A 22800-nucleotide genomic window follows, 5' to 3' on the forward strand; every position below is an offset into this window, starting at 1 on the left:
TGCAAAAGACGTTTTAATTTAAGGTTTACCTGACTGCCTCGTTGGTCTAATCGCTAGCTTTTTCGATTGCGAATCAGGGGAATCTTGGGTCAGTGTGAGTCAGGCCACAAAAAATTACTGAGTTTTTTACCCCACTGAATTTCTTGAAATTTTCAGTCAGTGGGAGTTTAGTATTGACCCCGACGTCTCGTACGTAAGCCCGTTGGTCCTGCACCTGATCCCTGCTCGAGTATTTTGCACTTCATCAAAAATTTTAAAGCCAAGATTGAGAGAAGTGTAGATATTAGATATTGATATACTTTTTGTGGATCATGATGTATTTCTTGAGGATTGATGGGCGAGGGTGAGGTGACATGGGGATCAATATTTTTGTGAATTTGAATTTTAAGGGGAACTTAATGAGTAACGAATATTACAAACTAGGTTATGTCCGCGACTTCGTCCACATGTGGATTTAGGTTTTTCAAAATCCCGTAGGCACATATTGATTTTCCGGGATAAAAAATAGCCTATGTCCGTCCCCGGGATATATAAGCTAACTCTGTACCAAATTTCATTAAAAGCGGTTTAGCGGTAGAGCCGCGAAAATGTAGCATACAGACAGATACACTTTCGCAATTACAATATTAGTATGGATAAAGTGTGATGCAACTTTACCAAGGCTATGCGCTCCCAATGGATCCTTCAAAGTCGGGAAAGGCAACGGAGCTACATGTGGCGTCTGTATGTCTGGTTGCAGAGCAGCCGGGCGCAGCGCCCAGGCTGCGGAGTGTGAAGACCCAGCGGCAGCCCTCTGCACGCCTTCAACTCCCGCCACCACCGCTGGTCTACGGTTGACGCAAGTGGTACCGTTGCCCTGTTGCCCGTGATCGTTGTCTCCCCACGCCCAGACCTTTATAATGTAAATCAATGTAAAGGATTCCATATCTGAACAGAAAAGACACGTGAGGTGTCAATAGACGCTCAACAAAAGTGAAACTGTTGTCACTTTTACAGACAACAATACGTACTGCACAGCCAAGTGCCGTTAATCGCTATTTTTGCTTGTTCTCATTTAGATCCTCATTTCAAAGTTTGAGAAGCGGCAACCTAGCGACAATTTTCCTGTTTTACTTTCTCTTATCAAAAACTCTGGTATTGCAATACACCTATTTCTACGAAGCAAAATGTTTTTCCACTATTATACCTGACTACTAACAAGGGATATGTTTCGACACGTACACTGATAAAATAACAGCTGAGAATTAATAAGATTCAAAAGAAATAAGCTTCTTTTTTTCCACTTACCTGGTTTTCACTCGTGACAGCCAAGCAGTGTAAAGCCCCAACAGCGACGTGAATGACGCGCCGACCGCGCAACGCTTCCACGATAGTGGGACGACGCACGTGCGCGTCGCAACCGTGCCCCAGGCGGAAGTAGTCGCCTTTACCCCACGTCCACACCTGAAATTTAATAGTATAGAACCCTCGGATCGCGAGTCTAACTCGCACTTGGCCGGTTTTTAATTTGAATTAAATAAGACTCTCCTTTCATAAAAATGTATTTAACACATTCAAAACTACTGTTTAATCTGGATTGTAGTTCAAGCTGCATGTGTGTTTCTTCAAGTTCTTTTCCAGATCAAATCCAGATGACACTCGGTCTCATTTAATGAGATCTAGCCTCAACTACTATCCAGACTGATTTAGTATACTTAAACCAGTGTTCATACTTCATATCAATAAAACTTTGCGTCGTTCGTTGAATACTGTGTGCGACGTTACTTTTTACCGTATTTTTTGTGCATATTTAAAAAAATGTTTTCGATTTTTTATTTCTGATGAACATAACGGGATTTTTATTAATGTGGAGTTTATTATAGCTGAATTTGTTAAGATTATTTCAAACGTACCTCTCCGTCCCTAGTTAACGCCAAACTGAACTGGGCACCACATTCAACTTGAATAACACCAAGAGTATTCAGCCTTTCCACGTTCATTGGAACCGCACAACCATCCGACCCACCCCGACCTAAAAACACGGAAGTAAATTAATCGATATGAAATTTAACTATCACTTTATAATACAGCTGTGTCAGTACCAACCAACATACGTACTACATAGCATCGTGCGGAAACATGAATGAAACTACCTATACCTAGTTTTCCAAAGTCACCATCCCCCCAAGAGAAAACCTTTCCACAAGCTGTGAGGGCCAACGTTTGGGCGTCCCGGGACCCGCACGCCACTTGTATGACCCTGAAGCCAGCTAGCGCTTCAACCTAAAAGAATATAACACATTAGATATCCAGCTGGTTATTTTAACAGCAGTCAGTGAAGCGAAATCTAATAACTTTTATTAGAGACAAAGAAAAGACAAAGAAAATTGGTTTTAGGAACCACCACATGAAAAATAGTCATAAAAACTTTTTCAAAAATTTATATGACATTAAATTTATATATTTTTTTTGCAAAATTTTATTATTTTTTAAAGGGTCGGCCGCATTAATGTGCGGCAGAAATTGCCAATCTGAAAACTTTCTATCACATTCACTTTGCAAGCATCAGAAGCATCCTGATCAGGCAAAATTCTGATAGTCTTCGTAATGGGTACTTCCCAATTAGCAAGAATCATGTGGCGGATAGCAATGTCTTATTGTAGTGTACTTACCATTTTGGGCAAAAGTTGTGTGACGTCATCACCATGGCCCAACCGCCCATACTCCCCCAGTCCCCAAGTATACAGATGTCCTCTCGCAGTGACGCACGCGCTGTGAGCGGACCCACAAGCGATTCCTACCACCCTTTCACCAGAGAGTGATTCAATTATACGTGGCGCTTCCAATGTTATGCGGTTGCCTTGACCCAACTTTCCATCTTCGCCTTCGCCCCAAGAGTACACCTATTTAGAAAAGTATTTGGATATGATTTTATAGCCAAAAATGTACAACAATTTCCAAAACACTACACCTCATTGGATGTTGCATCGTTCCAAAAGTGCACATGTTACTGGAAATGTATGAAATCCAGAAACTGTATACAATTCTAGGTTAAGTTAGAAAATATTACGTTAGATAATTTGGCAAAGGATTTCTCAGGAAAGGTATGTAATAAAAATCCTTTGACAAATTGTTGTCTAGAAATATGTAATTCTTAGAAATTGTATACAATTCCTGGATTTATACATGTTTTTTGTTTGCACTGAAAGTTTAAATTATTGCTTTAGACACAGATAAATACTTTCCATTACTCAAATGATAATTTTGTTTGTCACATAAAATGCCACAACTTTGGATTTAGGTCAAACAGGCTGTAGCATATTTCCCAAAATTTTAAGAATCCAAATTAACTTAGCAAAAGTTACGAGCGATTTCCACAATGATATTTTTTAAAGAACAGTTTCTTTTCTCTAGGCGAGTGGTCAAAAGATTGTTAGGTTCGTTAGGTTGCCATATTGCATGTTTTCAACATGCAATATGGCAACCTAACGAACGGAACAAGTTAAATCGATAACTTGATAGTAAATATACGCAGTAATCATTACGTTTCTGGGAAAAATACCAAGTGAAAGAGAGAGAGGGCAAGATACAAACAGAAGTTTAGTAGAATACCTTCCCATCAGCAGTGAGCGCCAACGCGTGTTTTCCCCCTGAGTGCACGGCGACCCGACGTACCAGAACGTGCGAGAGGTACGGGTTGGCACGCGGCGTCGACACGTTGTTACTGTGACCAAGACCTAGTCTACCATTCGTACCTTCACCGCAAGCGTATAGCTAAATCATTAAAAAAAAACATTAATGCGTATAACCTTCCGCCATGTTTGGTACGCGCAAATTATGAGCGAGATAGCACGAGTCTCTGTTGTTCTTGTGTTTAAAACCTTAACGTCAAGCTATAAGGTCGGTATTTGATTAAGATTTAGTCGGCGTTAGGTTGCAATTTTCTGCTCAATGGAACTTTTCGATGCGACTTATAAAAGTGGTAGTACTATAATGTGTTAGAGTCTTAATAATGCCTGAATCGTTTATGCATTATTAAATAAACAGTCAAATTATTTATATGGTCGGAGTAAACATTACCTTTCCATCATGTGACACAACAAACAATGTTTTGGAACCGCCCGCTATGTGAACGGGACGTAAGGCGCTTAGAACTGGAGAGAATACGGGAACCTTCACTTTAGACCCTTTAACACCGCCCAACTGATCTTTATCATTTAAGCCCCATACATACACCTGCAAGAAAAAAACACGTATGCAGTTCATTGCACACAGACACACACACTGCAAAAAACTAAACTTCCAGAGAGTGAGACAAATGCAGAGTATTAGGTGTAGGATAATTATTGTAGGATGTATTTAAAGTTTAAAAAATATTTTATATTTCATTTTATAACACTTATTAATTATCATGTAATAAAAGACTTATCAATTTCAACAAAATGTTACACAAGAGGTTTATGGTAACTAATGTATGAAATAATACGAAACACACACATACGAAACCACAACACACTTTAAAATGTACTTCTTCTATCTCATTCTCTCGCAGGCTCAATGCTATAGATGAATGTATTTGTCTCGTTTTAGTGATAGTTTTTCGTTTCATCGAGTTTCAAATCACAATGCGACGGTGCTAAAGAAATTTTCACTTCAATTATTTCAAGAAATTTTTTGTTACGTAGCGAGGCGTGAATGTAAGACCAAAATATACGAGTAGATAAAATTGTATACTGATACCTTAGGACAGTCATGTGGTAATGTTGGAGGATTATTATCAGCAGAAAGTGTGCTCGTTGGATTATCTTTTTCCATCCAGTCTTCGGCTACGAAATTCATACTCTAAAATGATAAAATAATTGAAATTAATTTTATTTGAGTAACCATGGCGTAAAATAAAGTAAAATATATATTTGGTCTAAATGTATAATTGAAATACTTACTCCCAGAATTTCCGTGTACAATGGATTCGGTCTAAATCCCGTAATGTAAAGACCATGAACTCGACAGTCGGCGTTTACGTTTCTATTTTGTTTGATTGCAATTTCTATACATGGGTAATACTGTAAAAAAAAAACCATATTGCATTAATATTGTGCTTTCAAATTAATTTCAATGTAATAGGAATATTTAATTTTGGCATAACACAACAAATAGTTCAAAAACTTTATTTTATTTTTATAAGAGAAACAGGTAAATCGAAAAGTGTTTATAAAAAAATCATTATTCATTTATCATCATTGGGGCTTTACAAAAGTTTTTACTATATGTAATAAGCATACTCAAGATGTCAAACATATTCACTCCCATAATACTCTGAGCAGTCAAAAAAAATACTCAAAACCGATAATGAACGCATAATAAAACCATGTATTCACCTGTTTACAGTCAGAAAGCAGCTGTATTTGTGCTAAATGTGTAGGTGGGCGGTCTCTTGATGGCGGCGCGGGCGTGCACGGCACCGCGGCAAGCGGCGCGAGAGCAGAGTCCTCGAAGCTACTGCCGGCCCTGACGGATAGTGCAGCCGGCCCGTGCGCGCCGCCCGCCACGCCCAGACCCAGGCGTCGAATGCGTACTCCGCAACGCATCTCTACGCGGATCCAATGCTGATGGTGCAAAATTTAACAACGTAACCTTGTAGTGGGGGGCACACAATATTATTTATTTTTCAAAGTTCGCCTACCACTTCGTTTCATTTAGATTATTAAAATCCTTTGGGAAATCTTTATAGGCTAAAAATTAGCACCCGTCTCCAGGATGCAAGCTATATCGGTACCAAATTTCGTTAAATGAAGCGAATGGGCCGCACTTAGTATTTATAATCACTTTAAACAGCGTTACAGCTTTGCGGATTTGAGAAGTTTTTTTTTTTAATTTATTCCTGGAACAATGCTGGTAGGTACATAGCCTACTTTTATCCAGAACAATCAAGTAGTTCCCACAGGATTTTTAAAACCTAAACCCTAAACGAAGTCGAGGGCATGGTCTAGTTAAGTAGTAAAAACAGAGATTCATTGAATATTATTTCAAACTAATAACAAACGGTATTCTGTAAAATTTTACTCTCCCTCTCCAAGTAAATCCTGATGAGCTAAAATAAAGTGAGAATCTAGAATTTGAGACGTAAATAGAGCAAACATACCTGTCCTGTACCACTCGAGCTCTGCCAATAAGTGTGAGGTTGCGAATCAAGTAACCGCCGAGCTCCAGCGCCGGGACGACATGAGGACACTCGCACGGCTCGTACGGCGCCGCGCCATCCAACCGCACTCCCACCCGCACTTTCACCCCATTCCGCTATGCAAACAAGTATAATAATAAGTAGACTACCAATTTTACTGATGTACATGCGCAGAAAATCTTGTTTTTTGAATGACACGAAAACGTATCAGCCTTTCTTTAATTCTTCTTTGTAAAGTCGTTGTAGTAAAAAAAGTGTTATAAATCAATTGATATGTGTGGTTTCATACAGTTAATTTTTCAAAGATGAAATGTAAAACCATGAAGAACAATTTCATGAAAAAGGAGAATCTGTTCCAACTTACATTGATCAGTGACTAGTTCCATTTCACTGACTTGTCCGGTCCAGCCTGGTTGTTGTGGAAAGTCGACCGTCAGGTCTCGCCCATTGCTTGATATCGCTGCAAAGTACAAACTAATTAAAATATTACGGAAATATGTCAATTTTCTCCATAGCGTCAACGATCAGTTAAAGAAAACAAGTGGCGCAAACTGCGAGAAAGGTAATGTTTCAGTAAGTAAAAAGTTATCTGGAATGGTTAATGTGGAAAGTTATACGGAATAGTTGTTTGGGATGCGAAAGCAGGCTTCGCATTGATCGAATACCCGCGTTTTTCTCCAGAACTAGGGCAGAGACTTCTACTTCATTACTTGTCTCAAAGAACAGCTTAGGGATAAAAATTTGAAGATAGTAGAAGGTTATGGCCGCTGGCATTTCTGCAGGCAAGTCATATTCAGAATATACTAAGGCATTAGTAGTTTAATGGATAGATGAAGATTAAAAACTTTAAACAACCATTATGTCCCATGCCATGTGGCCGACTAGGTATTCTTATTTATCGATTTCCATCAGTGAAAAATCTGCGAAACGTTAGAAACATCACTAACCGACTTCCAAGAAGGAGGTGGTTCTCAATTCAGCCCGTATTTTTTTAAGGTATGTTACACCGATTTTTCTAGGTTTCTGGATCGATTTACAACTTTTTTTTCTAAATAGAATCAGGTATAAAATCGTACATGTAACAGTTCCAACGCTGGTATGGTCTATACAGCCCCACTTGTAGCGTGGCTGCGTGACGGCGGCGCGCACGCGCACGCGGTCGCCCGCCGCGAATGGTGGCGCTCCTGATACCACTTCTGCGTGTAACGCCCGCACGCCCGACACTCTACCTAAACCACGCCATTCCACCTTGAAACAAAATACAGGGTCAGTGGAAAAGGTCAATGTAGCTAAAGTTGTATTGGGAAATAAAAATTTCGCCTTTTTTGAAGCTAAGCTAACGTTTCGGATGAGTATATTACCTAAATGGCAAAATGTGAAATGAAAGAACGCGGAGTTAAAATGCACCGTAATGTTGTCAGCTCACTAGTTTTCCATATGAGTGAGCGAGACAGATTGCAGCTTAGCTAATATTATATCTATTACCCTATTTTTATCTAAAGATTTTTAAAGAGAAAGATCTTCATAAATAAAGCCTGAAATATGAATTCGTAAATATAATACTTACATGTAGAAAAACATTCTGCTTTATATCGCGTTCAACTTTTTGAACCTGTCCAACATCGCCAAGTGCAATCTAAAAATGCAATTTCAAAAATAAAAATAAAAATCTACAAAAAGTAGTACATACTATCATGAATTATCAAAAAACCGGTCAAGTGCGAGTCGGACTCCACAAGAAAGATTCCGGACCACTGTACAGAACATAACACTATATACTTTTTAATTTTTTTCATTAATATGACAGCCATTTTGAAATTCGCCTTGGTTTTTATTATTTGTTGTATAGCGGTAAAAGCGACGCACTCTGAAAATTTCAACTCTACCCTCTTCTACCTCTAAATTATCTCTCTATCTAAATTACGGTTTAGATATTTGATACAGCCCGCTGACAGACAGACGTACGGGCAGCGGAGGCTAAGCCTCACATCTATCGAACGCACTTTGATTTGCTCAGACTTATGACACTGTTAAAACGAGACAGCGTTATACCGCTGGCATAAGTCTGTCTCGTTTTAACTGGAACTTAAATCTAAGCAAAGTCAGAGTGCGCTCTAAAGATTTCAACCTTAGTAATAAGCTCCCATCGGCACCTTTCGGATATGGAACTCTAAAATTACACAATTTCCCTTTCTAAAAATCTTAACGACTTCGTCTGTGTTGGTGTTAGCTGGCGGGCGTGCTCTGCCTTTTTGGAGTGTTTTTTTTTGTTAAAACTGACTGGAAAGCGCTCTAAGGGGGTTCCGTGCGTCTGTCGGTGAGCGCCGGCACAGACGGGGTCCATACTTGTAGTTTAACTAAGTTGTTACAAATAACTACAAACTTGACATTGGCTAATCTTTGTAAAGCCAGACGAGAGAGGAGAAAAAAAATTTAACCGTCGGTAAACGTTTAAAAAGTTACTTACACTTTCATAAGCCTTGCAGCACCTAACAGTCATACCAGGAGTAATGATATCGGACAAGTACTGGGCGTACTCGTCCTCAGACGCAAAGCAGCTGCGCCAGCGATACGGCGTTTGTTTCTTCTCCTGCTTTGACGTGGTAGGTTTTATTTCGAACACGGTATCGTCCATGCCCTGTTGCGGTAACTCCAGGAGATATGCCACTAAGGCCTCCACTGAGGGTAGACTTGTGCCCCCTATAAAACATACATTTCCCATAACTCTCATAAAAAGAGAAAAATTATCGTTTCATAACATGTGGCTTACCAGAATATTATCAGACTCTAATACTAGTTCGGAAAATAGATTCTACAGACAAAAACCGACAAGAAAGAATCATTTCAAAAAAAAAATTAAATTCAAGTCACCCTGTAATTTTTGATTTAAACGAAGTATACTATATAGTTGTAATAGGCGAGGTATTAGAAAAGAATAGATTTTTATTCAAATAAACTTTTTACAAGTGCTTTTGAATCGTCAAAATAATCTGACACTGGTTCGAAATGCCGTTCCTACCGAGAGAGCAAGAAACTCTATTAAAAATTAAAAATCGATAGAGGTTAGAGTCCAAGGTGTTGGTAAGCTCAGCAAACCGCCCACTAGGTGGACAGACATCAAACAAGTCATATGGAGTCAAGACCGCAGCGTCTGAAGCCCCTACAACAGACCAGCAGTGGATGTTTATTGGTTGACAAAGAAGATACAAATATTATGAATAAAAAATTGCCATACCTAATGTCTGTATAGCCGCATATACAGCGTGTCTTGAAAACCCCATTTCGATAACTTGTTGCACTTGCGCTGAATTGGCCCATGTATTTAGATCTTTTCGTGCTAAAATTATTAACAAAGCGTAAATAAAGTTTTTCAAACATAGATTATTTGCCACTGATTAAAAATATAAATTATATACTTACATAGTGACGCTGTACTAGTTGATGGACCCATCGATACTTGCATTACATTACTTTTGTCTATTATAGGTATCTCAGGAGGAGAATCGAAATCTTTTTCATCACCTGCAAAGTTAGAAACGGAAGAAGTATTAGGGTACCTAGAAATAGTTTTCCCAAAGAATTCGTAACACTAAGATTTTTAGGCTACTTTCAGAACTCTAACTGGCTTACTTCAATTTAGGCATGAGTTACAGAAACGTTAAATCTGTAACTCAAAGACAAATATCATTTTTTATAACGCTTACCAGAAACATGTGCCGCCAACTGCTGGACTATAGTAAGAGCAGCGGCTGCAAGGTCTTTGGGCGAGTGGGAGGAAGCCAGTGGACTTGGCCGAGTAGCTAGGGCAAGTAGGCGCCTTAGCAAAGTGCCCTCTGTTCCTAGCATCGCACCTCTGTCTAGGGTGTTACCTATATTCAATAAGGATTAAATTATTCAATTATTTTTTTAAACAAATTAGCCACGAATATTCTCATACCTAATAACAGATAGTGTAGATTAAGGTGGAACGTGCCTGCATAGAAGGTGCCTATTCACTATGATATTTAAGGTTCCAATATTGAAATTGGCGGGAAAAGTGAAGCCGGAAGGGCCTTCCAAACTCTAGTAAAATCGTTTCGTACTAAGAGTGTTTCGGCTGTGTAGGGGTGCAGACCTTTTACGGTCCGATAGTAAAATGGCGAGAGGGGAACTAGATCAAATAGTGCCTTAGCACACTTTCCGAAGTCAGACACAGCGTTTGTTGTTACCGATATATATTTTTTAACTTTATATATACATATTGAGTGGTATATAAACTTAAGATTTTGGATGTAGATTTTTCTATAACGTAGATCTAAATGCACACTATCTAAGTCATTTGAAGAAATCTCCCTAAAGCGTTATTTAATAAAAATTTACCGCCATTATCCGGTGGTTGCATCAAGACTTTTCTTAGTCGAGTCCGGGTTGTCAGCAATCCCCTCACAGCACAGAGTGTGAGCAACTCCATTTGTTGCCGTCTAAGTCCATAAACGTCAATTTCAGCTAAAAATAAAAGTCAGAGTTTTTTGACAAAAAACCATCATACACTTTTTGATAATATGATATAACAACATCGTTAAAAGCAAGTTATAGTCAGATTTACACATTGATTATTATTAATACGGCGGTAATCACTTAACATCAGGTGACCCACCTGCTCGTTTGCTCGCTATTTTTTTATTAAAAAAAAAGTATTAACATACAACTAAAAGTGTCTAACCTGGTAAATGGTGAGGATGCATGGGCGAAGCTTGCGGTCCGGCGCCCAATAAAGCGGCACAAACTCGCAATGCACTCTCACCTCCTCCTAGAGCTTGAGATAGACGTTCACACTCCGCACTTTGTACGCTATTCAGATCCGTCTATAAAACATTTTTTAAAAGATTTTATAGTCTTAGGGCGGACTTATAACAAGGATAGAAAATTTAACATAACTAATTTAAAAAGTTAGTGCAAGTCGACCTTAATTTTAATTAATTTGTTTAGGAATAAATTGTATCTTAATCATCGTCATCAACCTGATTGAATCTATCCTTAGGCATCCTTCAGATTTGGTAACAATACGTTTCTTTTTCGCATTTCGACGAAGAGCTTTCCTCTTTAGCTAACATTTTACTAGTTTGGGTAAACAAAATAGTACTCAGATCAAAGTGCTTTCGAATAGAAATGCGAGTCTGCCTGTGGATCCTGTAAACTTTATTTACGAAATGTGGTGAAGTTATTGGTCAATAAAATGGTATGGAAAGGTAAGAGATATCAAAACAATGGGTAAGGTACCTTAGTAGTGGTATTGTCATCGTGCAATAGAGTTATTTTAGCCCGCGGGGACAACTGAGTAACGACGGCGTTTCTTGGTGGAGAGCCCGCACTCACTCTTTGTCCTAAGCGAATACGCCATTCCATTCCACCCACCACTCCTAAGGCTCCAGCTACAAAAACAGGAATACTATTAGCTATAGATAAACTGACTGACATATCTGTTTGATAGAAGCAGGCGTTACTTTTGCGGAAGACCATATACCTTTTATATACCCATATATATTTTATACTGTCCGAAACTTCTGGCACCACGGAAGACCAGCGCTGTGTTTGCGTTCCCGATACAGGCGCAGCAAATGCCGAGTAGACTCCATTTTGGTACCACACTCCACGTATCTTATTTCGAGCAATCATTATTTTATCTGTACTTTCTGTGGCACCAGATGAACCTTTTTTTGTTCTTTCTTTCTATTCCAGGTACAACAAACTTAATTCGCTATAATCCGCAAAGCTATATGGTATAACGTGAAGCGGCCTATCCGCTTTACCGATTTTAACAAAATTTAATCCAAGAGGAAGAGTCCCGGGCATTATCTATGTAGTAAAAATAAATTACATACCAATGAGACAGTTGTTTAGAGATGGTGGAGTTGGCTTCATAGTCTGAGTTATTTCTTGACTGGTATGGGGCCACCAATGCCAGTCACTTGTTATCTGTAAGCAAATTACATTACTCAATATTTTAGAAGACTCCACGATAATGATGTTTTTTTTTCCAATTTATAGACTAGCTCTTGGCTGCAATTAGACCAGTCTGTAAGAGATGATGCAGCCCAAGGTAGGGCATGCTTCTCTATAAAAATTGTCTGGAATTTGCTAAGTAAATCTTCATATTAGTTGACACACATCCTAATGATTGTTCTCATGTTTAACGAGAGTTTCATAAATAACATATCATAAGGTAAAAAATGGGTAAGAACCACGATTAGTATGATCCCATTTACATTACAATACGAAATAAGCCTAAAATCATTAGTTTCATAAATAACCAATAACCCGGCGGGTAGAAAGAAACAAGGATTGTAAGACATATTTTCTCGAGAAATCTTAAAAGCTGTCACTTTTAAACAAATTATAAAGCTAAGGTTTTGGTTACCATTTGTGCCGCGAGCTGCAACTTCTCCAATAAGAGCGCCGTGACTGGTCCGTGCCACTGCGGCACGGTATGCAGTTGTCGTACGAGATTGACGATAGCCGAGCAAGTTGCGCCAGTGTAACTGGCCGTCGCAGGCGCTCTCCATCGATTATCTGAGTTATTAAACCATTTAAAGTCACGAAGTGATTGCAAAAAGCTTCGACACTAAAATCCACACTAATACGACTAGAAATATCCAAATTAAAATATTGTAAATACAGCAAAATTGTCGTTATTAAAAGTGTCATACACTATACATACCTATTTCTTCTTCGTCAATATTAATCGAAGTAAGAGCAGTTAACGCGTGCGTGTGCGCTCTCAAAGCCGGATCAGCTACATGAGTTTCAAGCCAAAGTCGTCCCGTCAATGCTATCAACTGAGCTGTCACAGTGCGCCGCCATTCCAAAGTTCCCGTATGTTCTGCTAGTACTCGTCTTAAAAGCCATAGAGACTGAATCTGTTTAGATGAAATACGTATTTTTTAGTATACAGAAACATTTTGTAACATAAACGAAAAATAAGGGTGATGATTAACCTGTAAATATATGAGATCCTGTGAAATAGGTTTGTCCGTGGACGATATAATACTGTAGCAGAGTTCAAACCAAGAGTCTGTGCACAGGGATATCCTCATCTCGGGGCTTTGTGCGCTTGCTGTAACAAAAATATGCGGGTAGCAAGTCGAGTTTCGCATTGGTCTGGTATGGTCTGACAAATTTCCATTACAGATAGGTGTAGAGACGATCTGGGTAAATTCCAAGGATGCTAGGATATCGCTTTTTGCATGTACACATTACAGTTTAGTAATCGAACTTTATAGCGAATTCGTATAACAATGGTATTACTTGAATGAATCGCCCATCGCTTTACTATATTACATACCTCGTAACAACGCCAAAGCGGTATGCGTATGAGACGCAAACGCCGTCGGTGGCGGGTAGACGTGTGCGTGCGCTAGTGCCAACAGTCTTCTTTGCAACGCTGCCACGTTTCGTCTCGCAGCCAAGTTCGGAGCGGGCGTGGTCCCCGCGCCGGCGCACAGGGCGCGCACTGCGCAAGTACAAGCCGAACGAACTTCGCTCACTGGCCACCATTCCACGCTATTTTCCACTGCAAAATGGATCACGCTAATATTATAAAGGCGAAAGTTTGTGTGTACATATATGTGTATATATTATGTTTATTACTCTTTCACGTAAAAACTACTATACCTAGATAGATTATATCTTAGGTTAGAACATAGGCTACTTTTATCCCAGAAAATCAGAGAGTTCTGACTAAAACCTAAATCCACGCGGATGAAGTCGCGGGCATCAGCTAGCTGAACATTTTCTTCGAGAAATTTTAAAAGGTAGAATTCGACTTAGAATGTATTCTAAGACTAAGGGTGGATCTAGAGGAATGCACTCGAAATTTATCATCGGGGATTCCGCGCAAATATGGCACTGACGCAATATTTCAATGTCACATTGCAGCAGAATTCCGCGCAAATTCGATTTATCAGCCTACTAGCCTTACTATGGTATCGATTCTAGGCGTAAGTAATCAGTAATATGAGAATGTTCAAAACGTTATTTATTCCGCCGCTCACCCAATGATAATAATTATATTTCTCTTGATATTTTTTATACTGTGTTATGCTTGTTTTGTTTTGTCTTTATACACTGTCCAGAAATATTATACAGGTTAAAGGCGTGAAAGTGACAATGTCAAATAATAAATAATCATTTATTAATCGTATAACATACAAGCAAAAGATACTTAAGCTAAACACACGTTTAGTGTCAATTAAAGACCTTACCGTTTCCCTGTACAGTCTCGTCGACAGAGGGCGGTGGTGAAGGCGATCGTGCCAGCTTTAGGTCATATTTCCCTTCCTTGCCCATGCGATATGAGTTGGTACCTCCCGCGTCCCAAGCCACGCGAACCCAGCCGTCCTCACCTAGCTCGCCTATCACGCGACCCTCCCCGCCTGGCACACCATCCTAGGCGAAGAGGAAAAGGGAATACTTTAAATACCGCGTATCCATTTATAGACTAGAGACCACCCAGACCACCAGACAGCTTCGCTCCCGTGGGAATTTTTAAATATCCAGCCTTATTCCTTGTCTTCATTATAAAGGGAACCTGTTTGCAAAATTTTGCTTTTTGGGTTCAAGGACCCAAAGCAAGCATTTCTAGTATTAGCATGGATTTGGTAAAGAAACTTGAAATTTTGCTTGGTAGTATTTTTTATGAGATTTCGGAAATTCCACGCAAGCGAAGCTGGGGGAGCAAGGAATTTATTTATGTCTATGTTGGGTAAAATGGGCAATTTTCTAAAAACTGGACTGGCCATTACCTGATCGCCCCATTTCCAGTCTTTTCCCCGAACAACTCGCGTGCCAATCTTCATCAGAGAAGCCAGCTCTGGTCCTGACAAAGATGCGCCTCTCGCGCGTGCACCTAATCGTTCATCTTCGTAGATAACCAAGCAATCCGCTGAAATGCATTTGAGAATTCAATAACTTCTCAAATTCTAGGTACAAAATGTTTGCAACACCATAAGCTATCTACAGGTATAACCTATAACTGGGACTTGTCTGTGGTGGCGTTTGCTGGCGCGCGTGCGGTGCTTTTTTGGAGTGTTTTTTTTGTGAGAAGTGGCCGGTTTTTGTGTTCTGCTGGTGTTTATTGGTGGTGGAACTGACTGGGAAGCGCTCTAAAGGGGCGTCGCGTGTATGTCAGCGGGCGCCGGCACAGACGAAGCCCATACTTATACATATAGTTTCCATAACTTGTAAATAACTACAAACTCACATTGGCTAATCAGTGTACAGCCAGACGAGAGAGAGAGAGAGAAAAAAAACCCATAACTGAATAGGTTTTTGTGATAGTGGAGCAATGCAGGAGAGGTGTGAAGACGTGACGCGAGAGCTCAGTTTTCCGCAACTCACACCCTACCCCACGATCTGTTTCAGTGAATCGATGCACCTGTCACATATACTTACATTTTGACTTCATCCCATTACAAATAAGGGAAGAATGTTGAGATGTATCCCCTCCGATTTGTTTCAGTAATGTCAAACACGAACTCAATGCTCCACCATTTATTAGTTGCTCCAATTCTGGGCCCTGACTCCCCTCAATGAGCAACGATAGGAGTGTTATTAGGAACCTTTAATGAAAAACATTAATTAAAACGTTAAGGACTCCCAAGACAGTCAAGCAGCTTGATGGCACGCACGTAGATTTTTACTGGAGCCAGGCTTGTTGAAAGTTTACAATATTTGCTTGGTGGTTGGATCAAGCATTTACGTGCTTGCTCGTGATTGATGCGATTTTATGTTTTGCTGGACGATCAGGTACAAAATGAGAAAAGTTGCTGGCTCAAGTTACTTGACAGACACATCAAGCTGATTGAGCAAGCAAAATAAGGTCAAGTGCTTGTCATCAAGCCGCTTAAACGTCTCAGCAGCCTTTCAATTTTTTACTATTCTTCCGTACTATAATTTACCTTGCCCTGGACGGTCTGTTTAGTAAGGCGTGTGCGCCATAATTTGCACTCATTTTAAGAGGCAATGCTTGCGTTTGTTCACCTTCAAGAACCCTTGCCTTCAATTCGATGAGAATAAAATCCATTAACTTCGACCTTTCCAAAAGCACCATATATTTTAAATAAGGTATCACAGATTCAATGTTTTTTAAAGGTTTTGTTAGTGGTATCGAAGGTTTGAGCTGGGCATTTGGGACCGAATCAGCCATTGAAGCCCCCAATAGACCCGAAAGTGCTGCATATTTAACACTTTCAGACATCGTTTGAGAGGAATGTAAAATGTTGTTTATTACAGAGTAACCAGTTCGCCGTATATCTGCTCTTTGTATCTGAAACATTTTCACATCATTAGAAGATTAAATTAAGATTTATTTTGTACAAATAACAAATTTGAAATATGTGGATACCTGACAGTATAATGCTCGTCTAAGAATATCAATATCGCAAGGTTCTTCTGTGATCACGAAATCTATAATAGCAGCGGTTAAATTTTGCTGCTCAGGAGTTACTTCTTCTAACATCCAATACAAATCTAGAACAAAGACAACAGTTCTTATAGTGTTCGGTCAAAATTGTATGGACTGGAGAAACAGATAAAAAATTAAATACCCTTCTCTTCGCAGGCAAGTTTCGCAACCCACGCATTAACAAACTTATTTCTTTCAGAATTGTCGTCATCTTTTTCTTCGTCAGCTACAATAAGCTCATTTTTGAGATCTTCAGCTAAAAGTATAACTTGCTTTTCACTCTCCAAAGATTCCTTAAAAACTGAGTTATCAGTCATTTCATTGATTGAACTTAACGACAGTTCGTTTGTAGGAGTTTTATCGTCGTCTTTATCGAATGCGTCTTCCTTTTCACTTAATTTGAGATCAGATACTTTTTCAGTAAGTTTGAGATCAATTACTTTTTCAGTCAATTTGATATCAGGTCGACCATCGTGGCGCATGTCGTCGTAATTACAAGCATTTTTTAACTCTTTTTCAAGTGGTTTTTCTTTAGATTTTAATTTATTCTTCGCTTGTAAATGGCAGGAGCTTTTCGAACTATGATCGCCGAAACCATCTAAGCTAGCGTGACTTTTAGGCGGTTCTACTATAATAGTTTGTACTTCATCGGCTTTACTTTGATTGCCAATACCAGATTTTATGAGTAGTGCATCGCCTTGCAGTAAACTACCTGTTGCTTTGAGCATACTTTTACTTAAGCTATTTTGTCTATTTCTAAGGTCTTTTGTGGTCTCGAAACTGAAAAAGATTTTGAATTTTATCTTTTTTTTTCTCAATAAAAGATCCTTGAATGTACGGTTATACGAGTAAACTTACCATTTATTGAAAGTCGGAGACTTGGCCATTCTCATAACCTTCTGAAATATTTTCTTTGCGGTGGGCGGACGTCGTGAGGGCGGGCGTGAGTGTAACGCCGATACAGCTGGCGAAATAGCGGCGCGTACTTCGTGTAAGAGGAAACGAGCCCTTTCTAAGGGAGCTGCACATACCTAGGGGACAACATTTTTATGCTGGAGATCCTAGATGAAGTTTAATAAGATAGTATGTATGTGTATACCTGTATTTCCAACTTACATAGGTCTAGGGACTTATGAAACATTGACTTACTTCCTTATATCCCCTTGACAACTGTTGCCTTGTACGCATCAGTGTCCATTTACTCTGTTGTACGGCTTTTACGATCTCTGACATAGCCGGTGACAGCTTGACTTCACCCTTCTCCATTTCTGCAGCACAAAACGTTCATAAGCAAAAAGTTATAACTATGAGAAAGCGGTTTATAATTTAAATTTTGAAACTCAGTCGCCATATTTACTCTATGTGTCAGCCACGTGTCAACTGTCATGTCAGAAGTACGGTACCCCTTTCTTCTCTTCTTGTTTGGTGGTTTTTTGTAGTACCAGCCCAGTACTTCGCCAGAGTCGAGTAACTTGAGGGAGGCAATAATAAGGAGCAAAATCGGACTATTGACATCACAGTTGACACATAGAACAAATATGGCGAGTGAGTTCTCAAAATGTATGCACTATAATATATTAATTAATCATGATGTTTAATACTAACCTGCAGTAGCCGTTGCTAACGCGTGTTCTTTGAGACCGGCGTGATACAACAAGACGGCCAAAAGAGCTCGTCTCAGTTCTTCCAGAGGATGTTCAGGAGGGAAATGCGGAGCGCAGCCCTCACGGCGTTCGCAAGCCCACCACAAATGTAATGCTAAGGGATCCTACAGTAAACAATTTTTCTATTTTTACTGAGGTTTATTAGGTCAATGATTCACAAGCGTTCATTGCCAATGCGGATTATATTTTACTTTTAGATAAAGTTTTCTAATGGTGGAAAAATAATAGTTATTAAAATTGGCTCAGAAGTTTAAAAGTTTATAGATTAACAAACAAATCTTTCATCTTAATGAAAATGTATATGTATACACTTATCAAATCTTGCTTGAGGGCCATGTTAGCCTCCTTCTGTCCAGTTTTATATTTCAGAACACAGAAGTAGGAATCAGTTTAGCTTGTTTTGTGTTTCATAACATGCCAACTTGCGGCGCCCGCGAAATATCGAACGTATAAGAGTATACACTTACAATTCAAGCATGCTTCTATACAAAAAATTACAAGCATATGGCCGCGAATGACTTGGTTTTATAATAATTTCTTATACTGGAGGCGTATTTAGACTGTTTATGAGACACCGTTTTAAGTAAAATTCTTTGCTATGTCTGATTCGTTTAATTGTGTACAATTCTGGAAAACTCAGTCTGGTTTTTACTGAAATTTTAAATCAAACTAAGCAATACAATGGCTTAGCGGTCAGAGCGTCGGGCCCAAACCCAGAAGACGCAGACTCGAATCCTGCCGGTTTCACACTTTTTGATATGTATTTAAAAATTATTTAAATCAAACTTACGTGTAGTTTTGGTTCAGCCAACGCGAACAGCAGCGTATCCGCGCGGACAGACGATACTGTAATATTCACTTTCGGGAGTTTAGTGATGCGTGTCTGTGGCGGGTACAGCACGTTGGAGGTATGTGACGTATGAGATACGTGGGGCGTGTCGCTGGCCGGACTGTTGCCGCCTGTCGACGACCCGCTTCGGGCCTCTGCCTTTTCCTCTTCGAATGGATTTGCTGGTTGAGACGTCTATAACAAATAAATCGGTCAATTGCAAGTCGGACTTGCACATGAAGGGTTCCCTACCATCGTGAAAGAAATAACTTTTTTGTCATGGCGGTCATTTTGAATTTTTTATAATGTGTTGTTATAGCGGCAATAGAAATACACATTCTGTGACCACTTTTTAGCAATTTTGTTTCACGAGATATAGACGGCTGACAGACAGACGGACGGACAACGGAAGCTTAGTATTAAGGTCCAGTTGGCACCCTTCGCGGAACCACCCTAAAAAGGAGGGGCTGAAGTATCTTAGACAGTCCGCAGAGAATGTGTCAACTCATGGCCTTAAGTCTCGATAAGCTCCTACAATAAATCGAACAGAAAGTAACTTCTAGAATCAATTTCTGTAATCAAGATCGTTGCTGCAAACACGGGTGTCAAAATAATGTCTTTAAAGTTTATAACGCGTTAAAAAACGCTGTTCTCGAATAGTTTCCACATAACAAATAAATCGGTAACACACTCACATAGAGTAAATATTTCGTCCTGATTGTTGAGTTAAAATTATTCTACCTTTTGATCCACATAGCGTGGATAGTCTTCTAAATTATTCCGTTATAAATTATAACACATATTTTCAACAACATAAAATCTAACTGTTCAAGCGTTTTAAAAGATTTTTCTCAGAGACGTACCTGAAGACCACCTCTAAGGAAAACAGCGGCAGCATAGGGCGCTGCATCGCGTTCAGCTTGTTGTATGGGCAAGGATCGCGCTAATCGCAGTCCACATTGTGACAGGCCCAACGCTAAGTGAAATGCGCACGATGATAAGATATGGTGCGTTCGGAGACTCGACGTACTTTCCTGTTAGAGAATGATGGATTTGATATTCGTAATTTTGATCACAAAACAGAACTTATACAAATCTCCAAACTTAACGGTCGGGTCGAAAATTAGTGCTTTTTTTTCTCAAGGAACATGTGATAAGGACAAGATAAGGACAATGCTCCATTTAAATCCGTCAATTAAGTTCGATTTGTTTTACAAAGAGATTTGTTTAGAACCGATTTAGCACCGAAGTGAAAAAAAGCAAAAAAACTCGATCGCTATCGACGATAATAATCTAAAAGATTTTTATTCGACCGCGAAAGTCTATATTGCGCAGTTGACTTTGACTAAGACCTAAGATACAAGCAAATAGTACCGCGGCACCCGAATCTGCCCAATTACATACACTTATTCAACTTTTTATACCATAATCAAGAATAATGATTAACATCGCCCAAAATCCTACAGAAATCATTCGAATAAAAAAAGCCCTGAAAAAAATTAATAAAATTGGAAGTCTTAGAAATAACTCACCTGGCACTTATGACTGTATATCTGAGTAGCATACATCCCAACACATTTCTCAGTGATTCTCGACAAGAACGCCGCGTGGGGATCTACGCTCAAGGCAGCGGTGGCCTCGCAGCCGCGCAGCTTGCGCACCAATTCCACGGTGCTAGCGCTTTCACATTCGAAATGTTCCACGTCGAACACGTGGCCGGCGACTACTATCCACGACCCTCCCTCTTTGGTATGGTTTTGTAAATCACATCTGTTAGAAAGAGACGTAAATATGGTTATATATTTTTGCCCAACTTCATCGTTCTTGGGCCATCCAAGTGCGAGCCCCCTCCTTCATGATGTCATAGCCCGGTCAAGTTAGACACACAAGGTTACAAAAATTCACATAGCCTGAAAATTTCTACAAATGTTCGAAACACCATTATAAATGAAATGTGAAAAGTCCCCATCTGAGTCCAAAACTGATTCAAGGTCAAAGTTCGCAAATATGGGTTTTTTGCGTGTTTTCAGGGAAAAGGTAAGTTTTCATAGAAATAAAATAATCATCATAAAAATAGGTCAGACTACAATTTTTTAGATCATGCAATTTTTTACAAAAATTGTCTTTTCACTTTTTCTTCTAAGAGTCACAGTTGCTGAGATAATGTAACGACTCAAAAGTTATGATGAAACAATCAGATACACGATGATTATAAACAACTCACTTGCGAATAATACTTCGGTTCAACTGATGACGTTTCGACATAAGTCCAGGCCAGCCCAGAAGGTCAGCGTCCAACTTAGCGGCGGATGGTAACGTTTTTGCCGCCTCGTCGCAAGCGCGCACAATTTTCACGAGTGAGCCCGTGCAGTCGGAGAGAGAGATGGCGGAGCGTGCTGCACATGCGCACACCCACACCGCGAGCTCGCTCATTACACGACCTGACAAAGGTTAAAAAGATTTTTAGTTACTTATATCGTAGCTTACTTCTTTTTCATTTGAATGGGGATAGTAAAAGACGTAACAAAATGTTCCAGTAAAGGTTTTCTGGTTACTGACAATACCAAGTTAAATAAGCAGTCAAGGGCCGGATCAGCGAAATTTTTAAAAAGCCGGCAACGCGTTGGCGATTCCTCTGATGTTGCAAATGTTCACTTGGGCGACCGTAATTACTTAACATCCGCCTGTTCGTTTTCTTGCAATTTTATAAACAAAGACATCAGAGTTTCTCTCGAGATACGGTGGACGTAACTGGTGCTAGGCATAGATATGTCTCCAATAAAAAAAGGCGAAGAAAATACTTGCCCACAATATCAGCGCTTATCAGATCGCAAAGTGCGACAAGCTGGGCGTTATCCGCTATGAACAACCCGCGAGGAACAACTCAGCGTGGAGTGGACATGTTCTGACAGCAGACTGGTGTACCGTGTGAGTAGAAAACGCAGTCCGCCGCGCGTTTATTACAAGGGATTTTATCTAATAGGGGAAAAATAATACTTACCCACAATATCAGCGCTTATCAGATCGCAAAGTGCGACAAGCTGGTCGTTATCTGCTTTATGTACAGCCCGCGAGAAACAGCTCAGCGTGGAGTGGACATGTTCTGACAGCAGACTGGTGTACTGTGTGAGTAGCGAGCGCACTCCGCCGCGCGTGCTACGACCGCCTCTAGACCACATGGCTTCGCTGAATAATAGCCTATGACAAAAGGAATATTTGATTGGCCTAAATTGTTTGGTAATTTACAGAAAGGGCTTTAAACCGCTGTACCTTATTATACTAAGCCTTTATTTTACACTAGATGATCTTCACGACTTCGCCCGCGTGCATTTAGGTTTTTAAAAATCGCGTGGGAATTATACGATTTCCCGTAATAAATAGCAGCCTATCTGCGTCTTTGGGATGCAAGCTATCTCAGAACCAAATTTCGTCAAAATCAGCTAAACGGATGTGTCACGAAAATCTAGCACAGACAGACGACACTTTCGTTTATTAAGTTACAGGCAGCAAAAACTCTAAGACGTACAAAACAGAGGTTTACTGGAAGTATAACATCATAGACAAAGACTTTATATTATGGACTTCTGTTTGCTTTATTTTGATTTTGAAAACAAATCCTAATAATTTAATATATAACTTGAGTGCAAAACGCAAACTCCTGGAGAAGCAGGACACTGAAATAATAATGATTACTTAATCCTTTGAA

The 22800-nt window shown here is 39.6% G+C and overlaps 1 protein-coding gene and 1 long non-coding RNA gene across 10 annotated transcripts in view; one reads left to right on the plus strand and one right to left on the minus strand.

Moving 5' to 3' along the window:
* The window catches only part of LOC123864114 (probable E3 ubiquitin-protein ligase HERC2), a 52167-nt gene that overhangs the window by 17331 nt on the left and 12036 nt on the right, over positions 1-22800 (minus strand). For 6 of the 9 annotated variants that reach the window (XR_006795707.1, XM_045904333.1, XM_045904329.1 and 3 more), the window contains exons 22-61: positions 22096-22292; positions 21319-21535; positions 20627-20864; positions 19958-20128; positions 19056-19289; positions 18207-18369; positions 17751-17869; positions 17460-17632; positions 16744-17381; positions 16542-16666; positions 16096-16463; positions 15590-15756; positions 14941-15080; positions 14401-14584; positions 13482-13709; positions 13135-13253; positions 12858-13056; positions 12558-12709; positions 12022-12115; positions 11420-11571; positions 10863-11004; positions 10520-10645; positions 9865-10029; positions 9581-9682; positions 9396-9497; positions 8628-8860; positions 7728-7796; positions 7237-7408; positions 6525-6620; positions 6122-6276; positions 5358-5585; positions 4923-5042; positions 4720-4821; positions 4060-4215; positions 3592-3753; positions 2652-2882; positions 2133-2262; positions 1893-2011; positions 1288-1443; positions 658-892 (exon numbers count right to left, since the gene is read on the minus strand). Coding sequence is in view for 8 of the 9 variants with exons in the window: in XM_045904333.1 (XP_045760289.1) it covers positions 658-892; positions 1288-1443; positions 1893-2011; positions 2133-2262; positions 2652-2882; positions 3592-3753; positions 4060-4215; positions 4720-4821; positions 4923-5042; positions 5358-5585; positions 6122-6276; positions 6525-6620; positions 7237-7408; positions 7728-7796; positions 8628-8860; positions 9396-9497; positions 9581-9682; positions 9865-10029; positions 10520-10645; positions 10863-11004; positions 11420-11571; positions 12022-12115; positions 12558-12709; positions 12858-13056; positions 13135-13253; positions 13482-13709; positions 14401-14584; positions 14941-15080; positions 15590-15756; positions 16096-16463; positions 16542-16666; positions 16744-17381; positions 17460-17632; positions 17751-17869; positions 18207-18369; positions 19056-19289; positions 19958-20128; positions 20627-20864; positions 21319-21535; positions 22096-22292 (7079 nt within the window). In the remaining variant the exon portion in view is untranslated. The remainder of the gene's footprint in view (positions 1-657; positions 893-1287; positions 1444-1892; positions 2012-2132; positions 2263-2651; positions 2883-3591; positions 3754-4059; positions 4216-4719; positions 4822-4922; positions 5043-5357; positions 5586-6121; positions 6277-6524; positions 6621-7236; positions 7409-7727; positions 7797-8627; positions 8861-9395; positions 9498-9580; positions 9683-9864; positions 10030-10519; positions 10646-10862; positions 11005-11419; positions 11572-12021; positions 12116-12557; positions 12710-12857; positions 13057-13134; positions 13254-13481; positions 13710-14400; positions 14585-14940; positions 15081-15589; positions 15757-16095; positions 16464-16541; positions 16667-16743; positions 17382-17459; positions 17633-17750; positions 17870-18206; positions 18370-19055; positions 19290-19957; positions 20129-20626; positions 20865-21318; positions 21536-22095; positions 22293-22800) is intronic. The other 3 variants (XM_045904334.1, XM_045904331.1, XM_045904328.1) reach the window with 1 other exon arrangement.
* On the plus strand, positions 441-22653 carry LOC123864185. The gene is made up of 3 exons (XR_006795716.1): positions 441-642; positions 17667-17671; positions 22642-22653. It is a non-coding gene; the product is annotated as an uncharacterized LOC123864185 (long non-coding RNA).

Source organism: Maniola jurtina, chromosome 4, assembly GCF_905333055.1.
Source record: "Maniola jurtina chromosome 4, ilManJurt1.1, whole genome shotgun sequence".
In the NCBI taxonomy this organism is placed as follows: Eukaryota; Metazoa; Arthropoda; class Insecta; order Lepidoptera; family Nymphalidae; genus Maniola; species Maniola jurtina.